Below are 20,897 nucleotides of genomic sequence, written 5' to 3'. Positions count from 1 at the left end.
AGAGTAAAAAATATGTACAAACATATATACATATATACAGGTGCTGTGGGGAAGGGAAGGAGGTAAGATGGGGGGATGGAGAGGGGGACGGGCGGAGGAAGGAAGGGGCTCAGTCTGGGAAGGCCTCCTGGAGGAGGTGAGCTCTCAGCAGGGCCTTGAAGGGAGAAAGAGAGCTAGCTTGGCGGATGGGCAGAGGGCGGGCATTCCAGGCCCGGGGGATGACGTGGGCCGGGGGTCGATGGCGGGACAGCTTGTATCATCTCCAGCGCTTAGTACAGTGCCTGACAGTAAGCACTTAAAAAAATACCATTTAAAAAAAAAAAAAACCCTGTAGCTGGGTCTTAGATCAACCTGTCTGGGGACCTGCCACAGAGTATTTGAGAATTTCTTTCCCTCAGAGTTCTCTTCTCTCCTCACTCCTACATCTGTTTGATTTCCACGCAACCAGGAAAAACCTCTCTCTGAAACTTTCAGTGCTGAAGCCCAGGTTGGAAAACTGTGTTCTCTCCTGTATTAACGTTTTGTGGTTTGTATATCTCATGGTTCACTGCATGTTTCCCTTCCTGCACCTCAAGTTAAAAACCCCATAGATTTTGTTTTGCCAAGAGAGAGAAAGAAGAAAGCTTAACTTCTTGGTTGATTTTGATGGCACCTGATGCTGGTATCTGTCTGAACTCCAGTTCCTTCTGTCCCACCGAGTATCTTCCGATGCAAATCAGTATGAAGACAGAGGCAGTGAATGAAACCGGAGTGAGCGTTTCACATAGCTTAAACACACCCTCTGCTGCCAGATTTTTGATAGTTTCAGGCCGAAAATGAAAAAGCGCAAAATCCTTTCCTTGTGGAACTTGATCTTTTCATTGAGAAGCTCCTCTCTTTAGCCTACCCCCATCATTCTGGCTCATCCTCAGTATCGCTCACCTGATTTTCACCCGTTCCATGTGTCATTGAAAACATCTGATCAAGAAGGAACAGAAGGAAGAAGCTTCAGTGGGTGTTATCCCAAGGCGACCATTTTGTCGAAGGGAGCCATTTTCATTCCAGTTGGTTTCGTTGGCACAGTCGGTCAGATTTCTTCCGAGTCAGTGCCTCACAGCTCCCTGAGTAGGGAGGCAGATTGCTCAGTGGCAAGCCCAGCCTCCGCATGTCTGTCTCTCAGGGCTCCCGAGAATGTAGCAGATCCAGAATCCCATCACACATTGGGCCTCCCCTGGGAATGTCCTGGGTGCTGCAGACCAGAAAGCCGGATTTATAAAGCACAAAATACTCCTGTGGTCTTTTACCTCAGCCCCAGCACTATCCGGGCTCTCCCTTTCCCCAGAGAGAAAGGGAGCAGGGCGGAGGGTCTGAGCCTACCAGTTGTTAGGGCTTCTGGAAGGGAAGGGAGGAGAATGACAGGCTTGTTGAGAGGAGCTAACGGTAGCAGAGATCAGCCACAAACGGCCTTGAGAATTGGGAGCAAAAAAAAAAATGCCTGAAAAGCTAATGGCCAAGTTGGTGTCTCATAGGATAGTTGCTGGTAGAGAACCTTGGTTCCTTGGCAGTAGCACGTACTGCTCTTGAGGTTCGGGTCGTGAGCTTGCTTAACACCCTTGGGTTTTCTTCTACGGTACCGAGCTGGAATCCTTAAGGGGAAAATAAACCAAGAATGACCCCATACTTCAAAACAAGTGGAGGTTTCCGTTGGCCAGCCTATGTTGGCATCAGAGTAAGCCCCAGGACCCCCCTTGAGTTATGATCTCTGCAGAGGAGGAAGGGCAGGGTGGCCTAGAGAGCACGGGGCTTCTCTCTTCAAGGTAGCTAATTGGGACTTTTTGCCAGCCTTGGTTTCCGCAATCTGGGCTGCACTTCACCGTGCAGTCTTCTTGCCCTTCCAAATGTGGCATCTTTTTATCAGCTAGTCGTTGCAAAAACAGCTGAGAGAATTTTGTATACACTTTCATTTTTAAATCAATCAATCGTATTTATTGAGCACTTACTGTGTGCAGAGCACTGTACTAAGCCCTTGGGAAGTCCAAGTTGGCAACATCTAGAGACAGTCCCTACCCAACAGTGGGCTCACAGTCTAAAAGGGGGAGACAGAGAACAAAACCAAGCATCAAACTGCCAGTGATTTTTATGGCTTGACCCCTAGATGGGACCTCATTTGGGTCAGACTGCATCGGAAGATACGGGTTCATGAACCATTTGTGACTGGGTGTTTTTGTTCTTTTTCTTTTGTTCTGATATATTTTGAGTTGCTCTGCCAGAGTTGAGAAGTGAAAGGCCTGTGTGTATTCTCTTCACTTGAAGGGAGAGAAGCATGTATGTCTCAGAATAATGGAGAAATCCTTGCGTTAGGGGGTGGTCTGAAAAGAAGAAAGAGGGGTTCCTTCGTTTGGTCATTATGGTTTTCAGACCTGTGAGAATCTCATTTTGGAGCCATAGGGTTGTGCAAATCCTTCAAGGTTCGTCTGGTTTGGTTGGCACACATGGCTTCTACCCCAGAAATTTGATGGTGTCTCCTTTTTCTTTCTTTTTTTTTTAAATGGTGTTTGTTAAACATTATGTGCCAGTCACTATACTAAGCTCTGGGGTAGATACAAGCTAATCAGGTTGGGCGTGGTCCATGTCCCGTATGGAGCACCCAGTCGTAATCCCCATTTTGCAGATTAGGTAACTGAAACACAGAGAAGGTGAAGTGATGATGATGGTATTTGTTAAGCGCTTACTATGTGCCAAGCACTGTTCTATGCGCTGGGGTAGATGCAAGACTATCAGGTTGTCCCAAATGGGGCTCACAGTCTTAATCCCCATTTTACAGTGGAGGTCACTGAGGCACAGAGAAGTTGTGCCTTGCCCAAAGTCACCCAGCTGACAAGTGGCGGAGCAGGATTAGAACCCATGCCCTCTGACTTCCAAGCCCGGGCTCTTTCCACTGAGCCACGCTGCTTCTCTAAATAATGGTCTTTGTTAAACGCTTATTATGTGCAGAGCACTCTTCTAAGCACTGGGGTAGATTCAAGGTAATCAGGTTGTCCCACGTGAGGCTCACAGTCTTAATCCCTGTTTTACAGATGAGGGAATTGAGGCACAGAGAAGTTAAGCGGCTTGCCCAGGGTCACACAGCGGACAAGTGGCGAGCCGGGATTAGAACGCACGACCTCCGACTCCCAAGTCCGGGCTCTTTCCACCGAGCCACGCTGCTTGCCCGAGGTCACACAGCAGAGAAGTGGCCGAGCTGGGATTAGAACCCAGGTCCTGCTGACTTTTAGGCCTGTGCTCTATCCACTAGGCCATGCAGCCTCGTTTGTCAAATGACAGACGGGCCTCGGGCTCATCCCTTCTGATGAACTTCGGGACCAGGAACGGGCCCAGAGAAGTGAAGTGACTTGCCCCAGGTCACACGTGGCAGAGCCCGGGATTAGAACCCAGGTCCTCGTGACTCTCAGTCCCTAGCTCTATCCAAGATCACGTTGCTTCTCTTGTCAAACGACAGACCAATCAATCAATCAATCGTATTTATTGAGCGCTTACTGTGTGCAGAGCACTGTACTGAGCGCTTGGGAAGTCCAAGTTGGCAACATATAGAGACAGTCCCTACCCAACAGTGGGCTCACAGTCTAAAAGGGGGAGACCAGACTGTGGGACCAGGAACCGGCGTGAAGGGATCGAGTCTAGTGATGGTGATGTGCGCTTGTTGTGGGCCGGAAATGTGTCTGTTGTTGCGTTGTACTCTCCCAAGCGCTTAGTACAGTGCTTTGCACACCGTAAGCACTCAAGAAATATGAATGAATGAATGATTGGTCCTACCCCTCACCGGGTCTCTCGTACTCTGCAAACCAGGTTTTTTTTAATGGTATTTATTAAGCGCTTACTATGTGCAAAGCACTGTTCTAAGGGCTGGGGAGGATACAAGCTAATCGGGTTGTCCCGCGGTGGGGGCTCACAGTCTTAACCCCCATTTTACGGGTGAGGTAACTGAGGCACAGTGAAGTGACTTGCCCAGAGCCACACAGCTGACAGTTGGCGGAGCCGGGATTTGAACCCGTGACCTCTGACTCCAAAGCCCGGGCTCTTTCCACCGAGCCACGCTGCTTCCATCGGGGGCATGGGCCCAGCCAGTCAGCCACGGGGAGGAGGCGGGGTGCTGAATTCAGAGACAGCAGCTGAGCAGGCCGGAGGGCTCAGCGGGCAGCAGCGGCCGCTGAGAAGGTCTGCTGGATCAATCAATCAATCAATCAATCAATTGTATTTATTGAGCGCTTATGGTGTGCAGAGCACTGTACTAAGCGCTTGGGAAGTACAAGTTGGCAACACATAGAGACAGTCCCTCCCCAACAGTGGGCTCACAGTCTAAAAGAATATAATAATCGGCATTTGTTAAGCGCTTACTATGTGCTAAAGCACTGTTCTAAGCGCCGGGGAGGATACAGGGTGATCAGGTTGTCCCGCGTGGGGCTCACAGGCTTAAACCCCATTTTACAGATGAGGTAACTGAGGCCCAGAGCAGTTAAGTGACTTGCCCAAGATCACACAGCAGAGATGTGGCGGAGTCGGGATTCGAACCCGCGACGACTGACTCCAAAGCCCGGGCTCTTTCCACTGAGCCACGCTGCTCGATGGCCGCATCTGGGAAGACCTGGAAAATGGGGCCGAAGCCGTGCCTTGGGCACTGTATCGAACCATGGTGTGCACAGTGCTCAGCGCTTAGAACAGTGCTTTGCACATAGTAAGCGCTTAATAAATGCCATCATTATTATTACCTGGAATACTGCATGCGGCTCTGGCCTCTAAGAAGGACGCGCTGGAGCTGGATGGGCACAGAGAGGGCACGTTTAAGGAGAGGCCAAGAAGAATCGGACTTTCCGCTGTGTAGACGGGATGCGGTGGAAGTTTGCGGATCCGGAAAGGCTGGGGGGGTAGGATAAACTGGGAATTCTTGTTGCTCCCCACATCCCACGTCATCAGGATGAGCGGGGCACTCACTGAAGACTGGGAGTGGGGGGGTGTAGGGAAGAGGTTTCAAAAGAAACAAAAGGAAACACTTCTTTGCACGGTGGGTTGTAAGCATATGGAGTTTGTTACCCCAGGAAGTTATGCAACGGGAAACTAGCTGTAGTTTCGAGAAGCATTTGGATAAATGGAGAAAATGGAGATACACGGAGGGTGTCTGCGTAGTCTACGAGAAGGGAAATTGGAGCTGTTAGATGGTCCATAATAATAATAATAATGATGGCATTTGTTAAGCGCTTACTATGTGCAAAGCACTGTTCGAAGCGCTGCGGGGGGATACCAGGCGATCAGGTTGTCCCACGTGGGGCTCACAGTCTTAATCCCCATTTTACAGATGAGGGAGCTGAGGCTCCAAGAAGTTAAGTGACTTGCCCAGGGTCACACAGCAGACAGGTGGCGGAGCTGGGATTCGAACCCGTGACCTCTGACTCCAAAGCCCATGCTGTTTGCCACTGAGCCACGCTGCTTCTCTTAGTTATCCATTAGGGTTCATGTGAAGGAGCTACTCTCCCAAGCACTTAGTACAGTGTTCTGAACATGGTTCCCCAAGCCTCTGAGGGTCACTGTTGGGAGACAGATGGGTGGATCGTCTAGTCTGTAAGCAGAAGCAGCGTGGCTCAGTGGAAAGAGCCCGGGCTTAGGAGTCGGAGGTCATGGGTTCTAATCCTGGCTCCGCCGCTTGTCAGCTGTGTGACTTTGGGCAAGTCACTTGGCTTCTCCGTGCCTCCGTTCCCTCGTCTGTAAAATGGGAATTAAAACCCTGAGCCCCATATGGGACAACCTGATTACCCTGTATCTACCCCAGCGCTTAGAACGGTGCTTTGCACATAGTAAGCGCTTAACAAATGCCAACGTTAGTATTATTATTAAGCCCGTGGTGGGCAGGGATTGTCTCTATTGCTGAATTGTACTTTCCAAGTGCTTAGCAAAGTGCTCTGCACACAGTAACCCGCAATAACTACGAATGGATGGATGGATCTTCAGGGTCACTCTGTAGCAGCAGAGCTGGGGTCAGGCCAAGTGCCCACGGGCTCAGCTGCCCGAGAACCACCCTTCTTCTCCCTCCCTTCCTTCCTCTCCCCCTCGTTCCCCTCTCCATCCCCCCCATCTTACCTCCTTCCCTTCCCCACAGCACCTGTATATATGTATATATCTTTGTACATATTTCTTACTCTATTTATTTTACTTGTACCTATCTATTCTATTTATTTTATTTTGTTAGTTTGTTTGGTTTTGTTCTCTGTCCCCCCCTTCTAGACTGTGAGCCCACTGTTGGGTGGGGACTGTCTCTAGATGTTGCCAGCTTGTACTTCCCAAGCGCTTAGTCCAGTGCTCTGCACGCAGTAAGCGCTCAATAAATACGATTGATTGATTGATTGATTGCCGAGTTTTCCCATCACAGGCTCCTTGTTGGGGGGGCCCTGGAGACCAGCAAGCCCTGTGCAAATTGTGTACATGGAGAAGGGGGCCCGAAAAACAGCAAAACATAGAAGGGGCCGACGGGTGTCATTACCGTCACGTGGCTGCTAAAAAGATGGTGGATGCTACTGATCACATCCTTGTTCTTAAGCAAACGTCCCGCTTTGCGTTTGGAAATTCTACGGCGGTGGTTGAACTCACCTTCTGGGATATCAGGACATATTTAGAAAAGTAGCGTGGCTCAGTGGAAAAGAGCCCGGGCTTTGGAGTCAGAGGCCATGGGTTCAAATCCTGGCTCCACCCCTTGTCAGCTGTGGGACTTTGGGCCAGTCACTTAACTTCTCTGTGCCTCTGTGCCTCATCGGTAAAATGGGGATTAAGACTGTGAGCCCCCACTTGGGACAACCCGATCACCTTGTAACCTCCCCAGCGCTTAGAACGGTGCTTTGTGCATAGTAAGTGCTTAATAAATGCCATCGTTATTATTAGGATGTTTTGTTTTTAACAGCAGCCTTCGGGCTGGTCATAATAATAATAATGACGATGGTATTTGTTAAGCACTTACTATGTGCCAAGCACTGTTCTAAGCGCTGGGAGGGATACAAGGTAATCAGGTTGTCCCATGTGGGGCTCCCAGTTTTCCCATTTTACAGATGAGGGAACTGAGGCACGGAGTAGTTGTGACTTGCCCAAAGTAACACAGCTGACAGGTGGCGGAGTCATGAATAGGGCTTTTTTTTTTAATTTGGCTGAAGCCATCTCTCTGTGCCTCTCACTTTCATTCATTCAGTCATATTTATTGAGTGCTTACTGTGTGCAGAGCACTGTACTAAGCGCTTGAGAAGTCCAAGTTGGCAACATATAGAGACGGTCCCTACCCAACAGCGGGCTCACAGTCTAGAAGTCTCACTTAGTTCTTTGAGTTCCCCACCTGTTTCTCCATAATTAAATAGCTTGGTGGCGTGGCTCAATGGAAAGAGCATGGGCTTGGGAGCCGGAGGTCATGGGTTCTAATCCTGGCTCCGCCACTTGTCAGCTGTGTGACTTTGGGCAAGTCACTTCGCTTCTCTGGGCCTCAGTGACCTCATCTGTAAAATGAGGATTGTGACTGTGAGCCCCACGTGGGACAACCTGATCACCTTGTCTCCACTCTCCCCCCAGGGCTTAGAACAGTGCTTCACACATAGTAAGTGCTTAACAAATGCTATTATTATTATTATTATATTCTCTACTGCCGACCTACTCACTGTACCGTTATTTAAGCGCTTAGTACAGTGCTCTGCACACAGTAAGCGCTCAATAAATACGATTGAATGAATGGTCCAGAAGGAGTTGTTCCTTATGGGACACTTATCTAGCCCGGGACCCCCTCCAGGCAGTCTGGGCACTTCCCCTGGCCAGCTCAGGAAGCCTACGACGGGACAAGACTTGGAGAAGCAATGTGGCCTAGTGGGTAGAGCCCAGGCATGGGAGTCAGAAGGACCCCATAGTCAGAAGGACTAAGCGCTTAATACAGTGCTCTGCACACTGTAAGCGCTCAATAAATATGATTGATTGATTGACCCGGATTCTAATCCCAACCCCGTCACTTCTCTGTGACATCACTTGACTTCTCTGTGCCTCAGTTACCTCATCTGTGAAATGGAGATTAAGATGGGTGCACCCCATGTGGGACATGGACCGTTTCCAACCCGATTAGCTTGTATCTGCCCCAGTTCTTAGCGCACTGACTGGCACTTAGTGAGCGCTTAATAAATGAAAGAAAAGAAAACCGAAAGCCACACACTCTCAGCAACAAATCCTAAATCTGTTAAAAAAAAAATTCTGTACAGTCAGGTCCTCTCAGCTCCTTCCCCACCCCCTAACTCCTTCCCCAGCTTCAAAAATTCTACACTTCACCACCTTCCTGGCCGTGAACAGCGAGCGGGGTTACCATCTGGGAGCTGTATTTAGAGGGTCCTGTTTTTCTGGAACCTGAAACAGACTGCTAGTCCTTCAGAAAGGGCAATTTGTGTTTGTCCACGGATCATTGGCTGTCCCTGGAATGAGAGAATTAACAGGGAAAGCCGAATTAAATTAGGGGCGGTGATCTGATCGTTGGCTCTCACTGAAGCCTCGGGGTGGAGAGGGCCAGGGGCTGCTTGGGGAGAAAGGGAATGAGGTGTGAGTTTTTCTCCCCGCCTCTTCTGTATCTGTTTTCCCAGCTCCTTGCCAGAAGAGAAGAATAAGAGCAGCTCCTCCTCCTCCTCCTCCCCCCCGGCCTTCGAGGCCTGCCCAAAGCCGAGCGAGAAGCCGGACCAGGACCAAGGGGATCTGGACCCCGAACAGAAACGGAGCCGGGCCCGGGAACGCAGGCGGGAAGGGCGTTCCAAAACCTTCGACTGGGCCGAGTTCCGCCCCATCCAGCAAGCCCTGGCTCAGGAGAGGGCCAGTGCCGAGGAAGCCCCCAGCGTGCGCGAGCCCGGGGGCTTTGACACGGACCCGGGGGAGCTAGAGAGAGAGCGGGCCCGGCGGAGGGAAGAGCGGCGCAAACGCTTCGAGGTGATTGATGCTGTCGATGGCCCGAGCGGGGAGGACTCTGGGTCGCGCATGGAGGTGGACAGGAGCCCAGCGTTACCCGTCGCGCCGGAGACCAAGCCCCAGAACGTCCACGTGGAGATCGAACAGCGGTGGCATCAGGTGGAAACCACCCCTCTGCGTGAAGAGAAGCAAGTCCCCATCGCCCCGCTGCACCTCTCCTCGGAGGACGGACCCGACAGGCTCCCCGCGCAGGAGATAACCTCTTTGCTGGAGAAGGAGGTAACGTGGAGACGGAGAATACCCGGCACGAGGCGGGATCGGTCTCTCAAGGAGCCGTCGGCTAAACCCGTCTCCCCTTTTCCTGGTGTGAACAAGTGCCACCAGGAGCCGTAAAGCGTTGGAACCTTTTCCAATTTCTCATTTTCTCCGGAGGGTTTAAATCTGGGATTTGATGAAACTTTACCTCCCTGCTCAAATCCTAAATTTGACTCGGTGGTTGCTTCACTTGGGCTTTCCTACTCCTGTGTGTCTCTGGGAAATAATTCCTAACACTGCAGGGAACAGAAGTGTCAGATCCTCCTCAGCTACCTATTGAGACAGCCTTCCTCGTGGAGGGTCATGGGGATGCAACAGTCGTGCGCTAAGTGACTGCACTTACCGTCCTCCTTGTTAGTTCAGCGCTTAGAACAGTGCTTTGCACATAGGAAGCGCTTAATAAATGCCATTATTATTATTATAGTTAATATCCACTCAGCTCCTGGGTGTACAGGGAGTTAGTCCAGGGCCTTCGAAGACGTTGTCCGGCCAGAAGTCAGTTGCGGGTGGGAGTGAATGTTCCTTCAGGTGTGGATCTGGACTTACTCATGTCAAATTAGGTTGGTAGTTGATCCGAATCATCAAATCAGTTCTGGAACCTCGTAGAATGGGCTGGGAACTGGAAGAGTAAAGGTAGTAATAATAATAATAATTGTGGTATTTGTTCAGCACTTATTGTGTGCCGAGCACTGGGGTAGATACAAGATCATGAAGCCGGAGGCAGTCCTTGCCCGAGTTCACAGTCTACATAAGAGGGAGAATAAGTATCTCATCCCCATTTTACAGATCAGGAAACTGAGTTCCAAGAAAAGGTAGATCACACGGCAGGCTAGCACGGAGCCGGGATTAGAACCCAGGTTCTATGACTCCCTTGCTCTTTCCACCATAAGGCCACTCTGGTTCGGGGTTAATTAGCCAAGACAGAGCTGTGTGGGAAACCGTGATTTGACCAGCACTACAATAGGTATATTCTTCGCCACAGAGTGGGTGTGGAAGGTAACCCAACAACCAGTGGTGTTCTTTCTGGGTCCAGTTGGGGTCAACCCTTGGGAACGCAAGAAACCGTTTAGCCCCACCCTGCCCCAGAACCTCAAATCTGGGGCTCATGTAACTAAGTGCAGTCCCAGGAACCAGAATCGGAAACTCCACTTGTACGTTTCCGCCTTGGCTTGTGTTCCCTGAGTCTCGTTTCTCTTTGCCGCCAGTTTTCTTTTATTGGGTTTTATTCTTTCCAACAGCTGGAGCAGAGTCAGAAGGAGGCCTCGGATCTCCTGGAGCAGAACCGAGTCCTGCAGGATCAGCTGAAAGTGGCTCTGGGCCGGGAGCAGAGCGCTAGGGAGGGCTACGTGTTGCAGGTAGGAGAACGGGGAGGGACGCGTTGCTTGCCTCCCCGTGCCTCTGCACGTAGGCTGCTCGGGCTTCATTGCCCGCAGTGCTCGGCTTCGAGTCCAGGTGGGTTAGAAATGTGCAAAACCTGCCCTTGGTTCCGGGGCTTGGCCGCTCTGACCCCACCCTGCTCCTCCTGGCCGCGCTCCCGGGACGAGTCCGTAAGTTGCCCCTCTGACATTTCAGGGCGTCTGCTTCGAAGCTGGGGCTTGAGGTGATTTTTCCAGAGCCTTTCGGGGCTGACCTGTTCTCTGATGTCTGGTGGAAGTGATTAAGACCCTAACCCTTGCCCCGCGCCTCCTACGCTGCCCTTCCACTCATCTGTAGAGCACTTTATGTCAGTGGCCAAGGCTGCGTTGGGCTGAACAAATGCCCACTTAGAGGGAGAGAGAAAGAGAGAGAAAAAAAAAAAACCCGAATCCACATGTTTCTTAATAGTGGAAATTTTTTTCGGCCTCAGTATCAACAAAGTGAATCGGGGATTTCCAACAACACGTCTCACCGCGGTCTGTGTGGCTCAGCTGAGATCCAGCTGGTGGGAAGACATGCGTATCTTCCTTTTTTCCCCCCCTCACTGATAGCTTGCACTCTCGGGTCGGGCTTCCGATTGAGAGAGGCCGCCCGGGGATGCTAAGCTGAATGGAAAGATCAATCAGTGGGATTTATCGAGTGCTTACTGTGTGCAGAGCACTGAGGTAAGCACTTGGGAGTACAATAAAGTCGGTAGACACGATCCTTGCCCCCAAGGAGCTTACATCACTGAAGGCAACCGTTGCCAGAGGAGAGGTGGTTGTCATCACAAACTGCTTCTGTTGAATCAGGCAAGCGGAGTCACACGCTATGGTGCTGTGACTTACCAAGGAGTAGTGAGAACCTCTTGTGAGGGAGCGGAAGACATCCCTGGGGTGGGGGGACGTCCCCGATCGCATGATCATCAATAATGATACGTGCTTAATACAAAAGAGTTGGGAGACACATTCCCTATCCACAGTGAGCTCCCAGTCTGGAGGGGGAGGCAGGTGTTAATGTAAATAGAGAATCTCATTCCAAGATGGGGAGAAGGGCTGCTTGGCCATTAAAACCATTTCTCCACCCGCTGGCAGCTGCCTCTGCACGTGAAGATGCTCTGGGCAGGTTAGAGTCCAAATTAGGTAAATCAGTGGAAGAAATCCTTCCGAAAATGACCCATGCCAACTTGGCCGGGTCTGCAGAGGTCGAGCCTGCTGAAAGGAAAGGGCCGTGACAGCAGCCACGGCGGAGGAACGAATGGACATCTGGATCACCACCCCGAGGGGAGATGTGCTTAAGCTGAGAGGGAATGTGGGACCTGGGGTCTTTTCCCCCCTTCAGCTGGTTTTGGGGCAGGTGGCACTCTGATCTTGTTAGAACCATGGAGGTTCTGGCAGAGGGCATCTAATTAAAAGGGCTCTCTGTCCCTGCAGCTTAATTAGAATAAGAAACGGGGCATTTTTGTATCTCTGCTGGCCTGCTGAATTGGGTTTCCTTAATAGTTTTTGTTTAGCGCTCTCTCTGTGCCGGGCACTGTACCAGGCGCTGGGGCAGATACAAGGCAATCAGGTTGGACACAGTCCATGTTCCACATGGGGCTCACAGCTTTAATTCCCATTTTACTCATGAGGTAACCGGGGCACAGAGACGTTGAGAGACTTGTCCAAGGTCTCACAGCAGACAGCAGAGCTGAGATTAGGACCCCGGTCCTTCTGACTCCCAAGCCCAAGTTCTATCCCGCTAGGCCACGCTGCTTCCCAGTTCTGCCGAGCAGAAGGAAGGAGAGAGCCAGGGAAGTGGTGTCAAGCCAGGGCAGCAACCTGGGGCGCTCGTATGGTCCGGCCCGGCCCGCTGGGGTGTGGGGAGGCCATTTAGGTAAGCGTTTAAGTGGAGCTCTGGGCAGCTGAGGGAAGCTCCTTTGCCATCTGCCCTCTCAACGGTCTGCAAGTGGCTCCGTATGATCAAGGAGTGGCTGGGCCCTCTTGGAGAGTGGCACGGCTGATGGGGGCAAAGCAGTTTCCACTCCTCGGAAGCCCCTCCAACCCTTCATTTTCTTCAGTAAAACCCATCTCCAACCTTTGTCTGCATGGATTCTCACTGTCTGTGCAAAGCAGCGTCCGAGGCAGCATGGGGAGATGCAGAGAACGTTAAAGAGGTGGGAGAGGGTGTGTCTCTCTATCTGTCTCTCATGCTCTCTCCTGTGCTGTGGCAAATCCATGCAGGTGGCCATTTCCTGCTCTCTGGATAGGTATTGCCATTCTTATAACCCATAAAGAATTGGTTTTATTGTTTATAATAATAGTAGCAAGTACCACAGTAAAGAGTGGAATTGAAGCACTGTGTGCCAAGCACTCTACAAAGCCCTGAAACAGGTACAAGATAAGCAGGTCAGACTGTGAGCCCACTATTGGGTAGGGACTGTCTCTATATGTTGCCAACTTGTACTTCCCAAGCGCTTAGTACAGTGCTGTGCACACAGTAAGCGCTCAATAAATATGATTGACGATGATGATAATAATAATATGGTATTTGTTAAGCACTTACTGTGTGCTAGGCACTGTACTAAGTGCTGGGGTGGATACAAGCAAATCGAGTTGATGGTCCCTGATCCTCATGGGGCTCACAGTTGAAGGGGAAGGGAGAACAGGTTTGGAAACTCCATTTTACCTGGGAGGAAACTGAGGCACAGAGAGGTGAAGTGACTTTCCCAAGGTCGCACAGCAGGCAGGTAGCGGAGTTCAGGATTAGAACCCAGGTCCCCTGAGTCCCTGGGTCTCCATTTCCAGTAGACCAAGCTGCCTCTCTTGGTGCCTTTTGACATGCATCCACTTCTGGTGGGTCAGGAGACAAGCTAGCAGGCCTGTGCGGGGAGAAATTATGTGCGGTATCAACAGGCACTTTGGAAAACTTCCCTGACTCCCAACAGGCAAGGAAGCCAGACAGAGCTGTCTCCTGACAAATTCCAGATGTTGCTGAGGACGGAGCATTTCACGGTCTGCAGCTGGAGCTTTCCTTTGTGGGCTCTCGTCTGTGTCACGGTAGCCCGGCCCAAGTTTTTCCCCGAGCAGGTCTTTCCGGCCAAAGGGCCCAGAATCGTCCAATGGCTTACAGCGCTTGAGGGGTCTTCAGTTTTCCGCCTCGGGGCCCCGAGCGGCTCCAGCCCAGCGCAGGACAGCCCACCTTGGTTTGCACGGCCCGTGGACCGAGTCCAGATTTTCCAGAGGACTTGGGGAAACGGGTTGTTTTCCTTTCCACTCTCTGGCCTGTCACCTGCCAACTCCGTCATTTCAAATATCCTGCTCGAGCCCAGCTCTCGGAAGTATTTTCCAGCCCGTTAAGGGTGGGGGGAGATGACGTTAGGCCATTCTTCCGGTCCCGTTCTGCTGAGCCACAAGCTGTGGGGAGCCTTCGGGATTTCTGCGTCACGTGGTTTGACCGACATGACCGCTCATCGCGAGGGCAGTACCTGTGGGCCAGGGGATGCTCACGGGTCCGTACGAGGGGCAGATTTTGCACATTGCTAAGGCGGAGACTCTCTTTACTTCGGGCCGGGACTTGTGCCGAGGTTTTCACCAAAGTCCCTATTTTCGCCTCTTTTGAAACAACTTCTCCTCTTATCTCTCGCTATTAATTCTGATCGTGCTTGGAGCGCTTTCCCCCTCTAAACCTGACCTGGATTCAGAGCCAGCACTCTTTAGAGGCCAACCTGAAGTTTCTCACCTCTCACTGGGTGGGTTCCCTACTAACCCATGTTGGGAGGCTAACATAGCATGGTTTCTTTGTTTGGCATGGAATTTAACGTAATCAAACTGAGTGTCACATCTGTGGGCTTCCCCTATCAGCAGAGAACCACGAGGCAGGCCAAATTCTTAGGTTGGGCTGCTTTTCTTCCTCGTTTGTGCATATACATGCATTTCTTTCAATGCAGCATTATTTCCGTCGACTTCTGCATGCCTTTCATTTGTGAGTTTTCTCTTTGCATGCCTCACTTGTTTGGAATCTTACAGCGGTTTGTTTGTTTTGTTGGAGATTATTTTTCCTTTGTGATTCCCATCATCCCCTCCATTTGTCTCTTTCAGGCAGATTAGAGACACCATAACTTGTAGGTCTTAATTCAAAAAATAAGCCATCAACCAGGTGAAGCCTGTTTAAATGATACAGCAATGACATCACTGAAGCACTCTTCTTCCTTTCCTGGGTTTGGCGGGAAGTGATGTCATTGATTTACACCTCATTTGTGGGATTTTTTTTTTTTTGTTCACGGACGTATCTGGAACTGCGCACTTTGTTTTGCAAAACAAACAAAAGCAGACTTTACCCTTTCTCTCTGTCGTCTTCATTCCCTGCCGATCTTTCTCTTGTCCTGTTTGTCTTTCAGTTAATGGCGTGTGCGTGTGTGTGTCTTTCATCATTCCAGTTTCATTTGATTTGTTTCTCGTAGAGTCTACTGCAGTAGAGTTGTTTTGGTGTTAGTGTCCATGTTTTCCTTTTACCTGGAAGCAGTTGCTTGGAGAGGGGCCAGATGATTGATTCGTTGGTGTGTGGAAAAAGTGAAAGAGGAGAGGACAAAAGCCATCCAGAATGTGGAAAGCAGCACGTAGGTAGAAGTCCTGTCAAACCCAAGGAGCTTTTGTACGGTCAACCCCGGCCAGAGGTGTGACACTCAGAACCGGGAGCCGGGAGTGTTACTAATCCCGTATTTAATCGATCTCTTTAAGACGGAGGTGACCACATCACCGTCCTGTGCCTGGCTGAGGCTCCATAAAGTCAACCAAGACCTCCAAAGCGAGCTAGAAGCCCAATGCCAGCGCCAAGAGCTGATTAATCAACAAATTCAGTCCCTGAAGCGCAGCTACGGGGAGGCCAAGGATGTGATCCGGCACCACGAGGCCGAGATCCAGAGCCTGCAGGCGAGGCTGAGCAACGCCGCCGCCGAGCTGGCCATCAAAGAGCAAACTCTGGCCAAGCTGAGGAGCGACCTGAAGATGGAGAAGGCCAAGGTCAGAGAGCAGCTGGAGGAGTGGCAGCACAGTGAGAGCACCCTGAGCTCCCAGCTGAGAGCCAGTGAACAGAAACTGAAGAGCGCAGAGGCCCTGCTTTTGGAAAAGACCCAGGAGCTGCGGGATCTGGAAGTGCAGCAGGCGCTGCAGCGGGACCATCAGAAGGAAGCGCAGCGACTCCAGGAGAGGATCGCCGACCTCAGCCGGCAGCTCGGGGCCAGCGAACGAGCCCAGGCTCTCATGGAGGAGAAGCTGCAGAAGAACTATGAGCTCTTGCTGGACAGCTGCGAGAAGGAAAAGCAAGCCCTGATCCAGAACCTGAGAGAAGCGGAGGAGAAGGCAAGCGACTATGAAGACCAGCTGCAGGATCACGAGCAGCAGATGGAAGTCCTCCAGAAAGAGAAGCTGAGCGCCACGTTCGAGGGCAGCGAAATGGTGCATCAGCTGGAGGAGGAGCTCCGGGTGAAGGAGGCCAGCGTCCAGAAGCTCGCCGAACACATCCAGAGCCTCCAGGGCGAGCGGGACCAGATCAGAAAGAGGTTCCAGGAGCTGCTGGATCGGGTCGCCCGCTCTGACGGGGAAGTCGCCGAGCTTCGGGAGAAGCTGGAGGCCCGGGAGGCCGACTATCTCCACCTGGAAGGCACGCACAAGCGCGTCTCGGATCGGTTCCGCGACGTGCACGCCGCCCTGAGAGGGAAAGAAGAGGAGCTGCAGCGCATCAAGGCGCTGCACGAGAAAATCGTGGCGAAGAAAGACCGGGACCTCAACGAGGCCATGGTGAAGATGGTTGCTTTGGGCAGCAGTTTGGAGGAAACGGAAATAAGGCTCCAGGCCAAGGAGGGGATCTTAAGGAAGGGAGCAAACGCTCACCCCAGAGGCCCGGGCGACGAGTGTCCCAAGCCGGACGCTGACGAAGAGGGCGTTGCCCAACTGGAGCAGCAAGAACAAGCTCAAGGTGGGCTGCCGGCGACACGCTCCCCTCCCCGGGATAATGAAAGCCCTGAGGCCGGCCAGGGGGAGGTGAGCGAGACCCCGGGGCTGGAGGCTGGCCATGTCATCACCCTCTCTGAGGCAGCGGAGCCTCAGGACAGAGAGGGCCTTCAGAAAGCCGCACCGAAGTGTGAAGGGGACACCCCCGGCACTAAACGGCAGCGGATCCGTTTCTCGAGTATACAGTGCCAAAAGCACATCCACCCAGATGGCTCCGAGAAGAACTGGGCCAGCAGCACGTCTTCGGACACCAGTCAGGACCGGTCGCTCTCGGAAGAAAGCATGTCATCGGAACCCGCCCTCACGGGGCTCTCTGCCGGAGCCGGGGTCCCTGAGGCTTATCTGTCCATCATCCACTCTCTGGAGACCAAACTGTTCGTCACAGAGGAAAAACTCAAAGACGTGACCATGAAATTGGAGAACCAACAAGGCCAGAATCAGGAGGCCTTGATAGCCCTTCACCAGCAGTGGGCCGGCACAGAATCCCAGCTCCGGGACCAGCTCCAAACCAGTCTGTCCCAGGTCGCCGCCTTGGCCTCGCAGCTGGAAGACGAAAGAAAGGAGAGGCAGACGGTGATGGAAAAGCACGTTGGTGAGCTGGGAGGCTTCCGGGTCAGAAACAGTCAAGCCCTCTCGTGCTTAGAAGCATGCAGGGAACAACTGAGGTCTTTGCTAAAGGCCGACCGGGAGAAAGAGGGAGACTTGGGATTGGCCACCCTCTCCAGCTTGGAAATCATCTTATCCGACGCCGTCTGTGTTTTGCGTCAGGTGCCCGGCTGGCCCGGAGAGGCCCCGGAAGAGAGTTTGCCTGTGGGAGAGAAAGTGACCCCCCAGTTCCCCGGATTGAGCTACCAGGACCAGCTGAAGTTACTTGCTGAAAAAACCTCCTTCGAAGCTTCCTTGATCAATCAGATAGCCGAGTCTTTAACAGATACAAGTTCTGCCCTCTCCCAGACACTCCGAGAGATTCATCTGTCCGCAGAGGTGTCCCTGGAGCCTACAGGTGTTTTTCAAACGGCTGGGACCTCAGCAGAGGCCTTATGTAAAAAACTGCTCTTGGAAAGCCAGTTTTGGAGCCAGGTGGAGGAACTCAGGAAGCAGTTGGGAAGCCTTGGGAGAGGAGGAGGAGGAGGAGGAAACCAAGCAGACGCTGGCCCTCCCTGCTTCCCGCGGGACCTCGTCTCTGCGTTGGCAGATGCGAGCCTGGTCAAGGCAGAACTCGGTTTTGCTGTCCAGAAGCTGAGGGAGTCCCTTCACGACCGGTTACAAACCGTTGAAGACAACCTGCGTGGCACCAAGACGGCCCTCGAGCGGTATAAGGGCATGTTGGGGGAAATCATAAGGGCCCACGGAACTCCCAGCTTGGAAAGCGTGGTGCGGCAGATTTCAGAAACCCTGGAATCCCAGGCAGGGATTGAGAGGGGCGGACTGACGGAGGAGGACGGGAAGCGGTTTGAGCCGGAACCGGCTCCCGGCGAGGGCCTGGACCTTCCCAGGGCCCCAGACCAGGGGGAAGGGGAGGAAGCTCTGGTTTCTATGCAGGAACAGCTTGCCCAACAGCTGAAGGACAAGGCACGTGTTCTGGAGGAAATAGCCGCCTCGCTAGCCTCGCTGCCTCCGGGGCAGTCCGCGAGCGACCAACATGGGGTGCCCGAGGCCTCTCGGGGTGTCTCCGACCTCACCAGCCTGGGCGGGCTCAGCCGCTACTCATCGTTACTGGTTCGAGATGCCGTCACCCAGGCTCAGGTTTGTTACGCGGGCTGCAGAATCAGGCTGCAGTATGAGAAGGAACTCAAGTTCTACAAAGCCTCCTGGGAGAAGGCGGGCGCCTCGTGCCAGGAGCGGGCGGTGGCTGCCCTCCAGCTGGAGTACGAGGAGCTCCTGCGGAAGCAGAAGAGCGAGTACCTGCAGGTGATCGCCATCGTGGAGCGGGAGAACGCCGATCTGAAGGCCAAAGTGGCTCAGCTGGCCCGTCAGCAGAGGCGCTTGGAAGAAGCGGAGAGCAAACACAACGAGAGCATTTTCGCCTTGCGGGACCGCTACGAGGAAGAGATGAGAAGCGTGGTCGAGCAGCTGAGCCGCACGGAAAACACCCTCCGGGCGGAGAGGACCAGGGTCCTCAGCCAGCTGGATGCCTCCGTGAAAGACAAGCAAGACATGGAAAGGTACCATGGAGAGCAGATGCAGACCCTAGAGGACAAGTTTCAGCTCAAAATTAGGGAACTGCAGCTAATCCACGAAGAAGAGCTGCGCACTGTACAAGAACATTACACGCAGAACTTGCGCTGCTTGCGAGAGACGCTGAATTATTACCAGAGGCAGCACCCGGGGGGGCTCCCGGCCCTGGAGCAGCGCTCCTGGCCGTCGGCTCGGCCGGATGGCGCCGGCCGGGTGACCGAGGCGGAGGCCGATTCCACGACGGGGCTGAGGGAGCGCATCCAGGAGCTGGAGGCTCAGATGAATGTCATGAGAGAGGAACTGGAGCACAAAGACCTGGAGGGAAACGCCTCAACCCTGAGGGAAAAATACCAAAAGGACTTTGAGAACCTGAAGGTTTTGAAAGCGTCATTTCATTTACTCCACCCGCACCCGGGGTGGTGTTTTCCCTTTTCAATAATGCAATGTTCTTGTTTGCCAGGAGACGTGGGCGGGGGGGGTGAGGGGGACCTTCTGGTGTGTTGGGCGTTTAGCTTGGTATTAGGAGGCGATTTCTGGATTGGAAAATAGTCAGCGGCTTTAAAATTCTGTTGGCTGATGTGTGTGTATATATGTGTTCCTTGTCGGCCATGTCGCAGTCTCAGTGCATTGCTCTGGGGTTCTAGTTACATCCAGTGGACCTGTCTCCTTAACCTGTCTTCTCTCCGGAAAGACTCCAGGAGGTAAAATTTACTGATTGTGTCGTGGAGGGGGTAAGATAGACCCGAGAGGAAAAATTAGATGGCGGAAAGTCACGATGCCATTTGATTCTCAAAGCTTCATCAAACATGAACATTGCATAAAGTGTTCTCTCTGCCTGAGGTGCCCTTTCTGTGATTATTTTTTTCCAGAGAAAACAATCTGCATTTCACTGGTCTGTCTCTTCCCTTCCTCTGCTCCCATGATGTGCCCCCTCCCCGGCCACTGCTGCCCTAATCCCACAATCCCTACAACCTAGTGGGGCCTCCCAGCCCCATTCCGGGACCAGGCTTGAGGTGTTTTTCGAATCAAAACCGCGTCATCCAAAATACACGGCGGAACGTAACCTGACGTACAGATGACACTTCCCAGCATGTGAAGGGCCAACTGAAAGATGGCCTGTTGTGCTTTTGTGGCTGCCGATTCTGAAAGTCAGGTTTTGCCTTCATCATCATCATCAATCGTATTTATTGAGCGCTTACTATGTGCAGAGCACTGTACTAAGCACTTAGGAAGTACAAATTGGCAACACATAGAGACAGTCCCTACCCATCAGTGGGCTCACGGTCTAAAAGACTTCCCCAATAGTAGTAACAGTGGTCAGACTGAAAAGCTTGTTACGGACAGGGACCGTGGCTAACCAGTTCTATTTTGTTATACCCTCCCAAGCGCTTAGTACAGTGTTCTGCACACAGGACACGCCCAAATACCGTTGATTGATTTAAATGGGCTTGCATGCTTGTCAGTCTCCCATCTTAGTACGTTCTGCCCTGAACCTCCCATCTGAAGAGCTTACACTTATTTCAGATGATGTTAGGCATTTTTTTCTGTGTGCTCGAGTTTTATGAAGCATATGCCCTTTTTTCCAGTAGCCTCTGCAACTTAACCGTTCCTTAAAACTACCTCCCTAACATCTTGCCTCTCCTCCTTTCCTCCTCCCCTCTTCCCCTCAAGGTCAAATACACTCAATTCCCCAACAGCTTTTTCTACAAAAGGCCCAGACAAGACCGCTGTCTCCTCTTGGCTCAAATGGGACTCGCCACGTACCTCGGGAACATGAAAACATTTCTCCCGCAGCAGTTCCCTGGGTTGTAACTCTGGAGGAGCTGAAAGAATCCGCTACTTCTCATGGGCTGCCAGATCCTTGTGGCTTCTTCTGTTAAATAATGCTGCCATGATCCCGTTTTGGGGATCACTCCATCAGGGAAGCCTGAAGTGAAGGGCTGTCTAGTTTTTGGAAAAGATATGTTGAAAAATCCCATTTGACCCACCTGAGCTGAGGAAGAGCAGGTGCCCTCTTAGAGCACGCAGATGCCTGGGCAACTTGAGGAAACGTTCTCTATTTAGACTCATGCAGAGAATAAACAG

General features: G+C 52.1%; 1 protein-coding gene across 8 annotated transcripts in view; it reads left to right on the top strand.

Annotated features, from left to right (window-relative positions):
* Positions 1-20,897, top strand: part of LOC119942831 (myosin phosphatase Rho interacting protein) — a 253,516-nt gene that overhangs the window by 199,184 nt on the left and 33,435 nt on the right. For 4 of the 8 annotated variants that reach the window (XM_038763809.1, XM_038763814.1, XM_038763808.1 and 1 more), the window contains 4 exons: positions 449-487; positions 8,619-9,213; positions 10,488-10,604; positions 15,363-19,187. In XM_038763809.1, coding sequence (XP_038619737.1) covers positions 449-487; positions 8,619-9,213; positions 10,488-10,604; positions 15,363-19,187 — 4,576 coding nt within the window. The remainder of the gene's footprint in view (positions 1-448; positions 488-8,618; positions 9,214-10,487; positions 10,605-15,362; positions 19,188-20,897) is intronic. The other 4 variants (XM_038763813.1, XM_038763811.1, XM_038763815.1 and 1 more) reach the window with 2 other exon arrangements.

This window comes from Tachyglossus aculeatus, chromosome 21 (genome assembly GCF_015852505.1).
Source record: "Tachyglossus aculeatus isolate mTacAcu1 chromosome 21, mTacAcu1.pri, whole genome shotgun sequence".
NCBI classification, from domain to species: Eukaryota; Metazoa; Chordata; class Mammalia; order Monotremata; family Tachyglossidae; genus Tachyglossus; species Tachyglossus aculeatus.
Note: the sequence above shows the minus strand (reverse complement) of the source record. Positions and strands in the feature narration are given on the sequence as shown.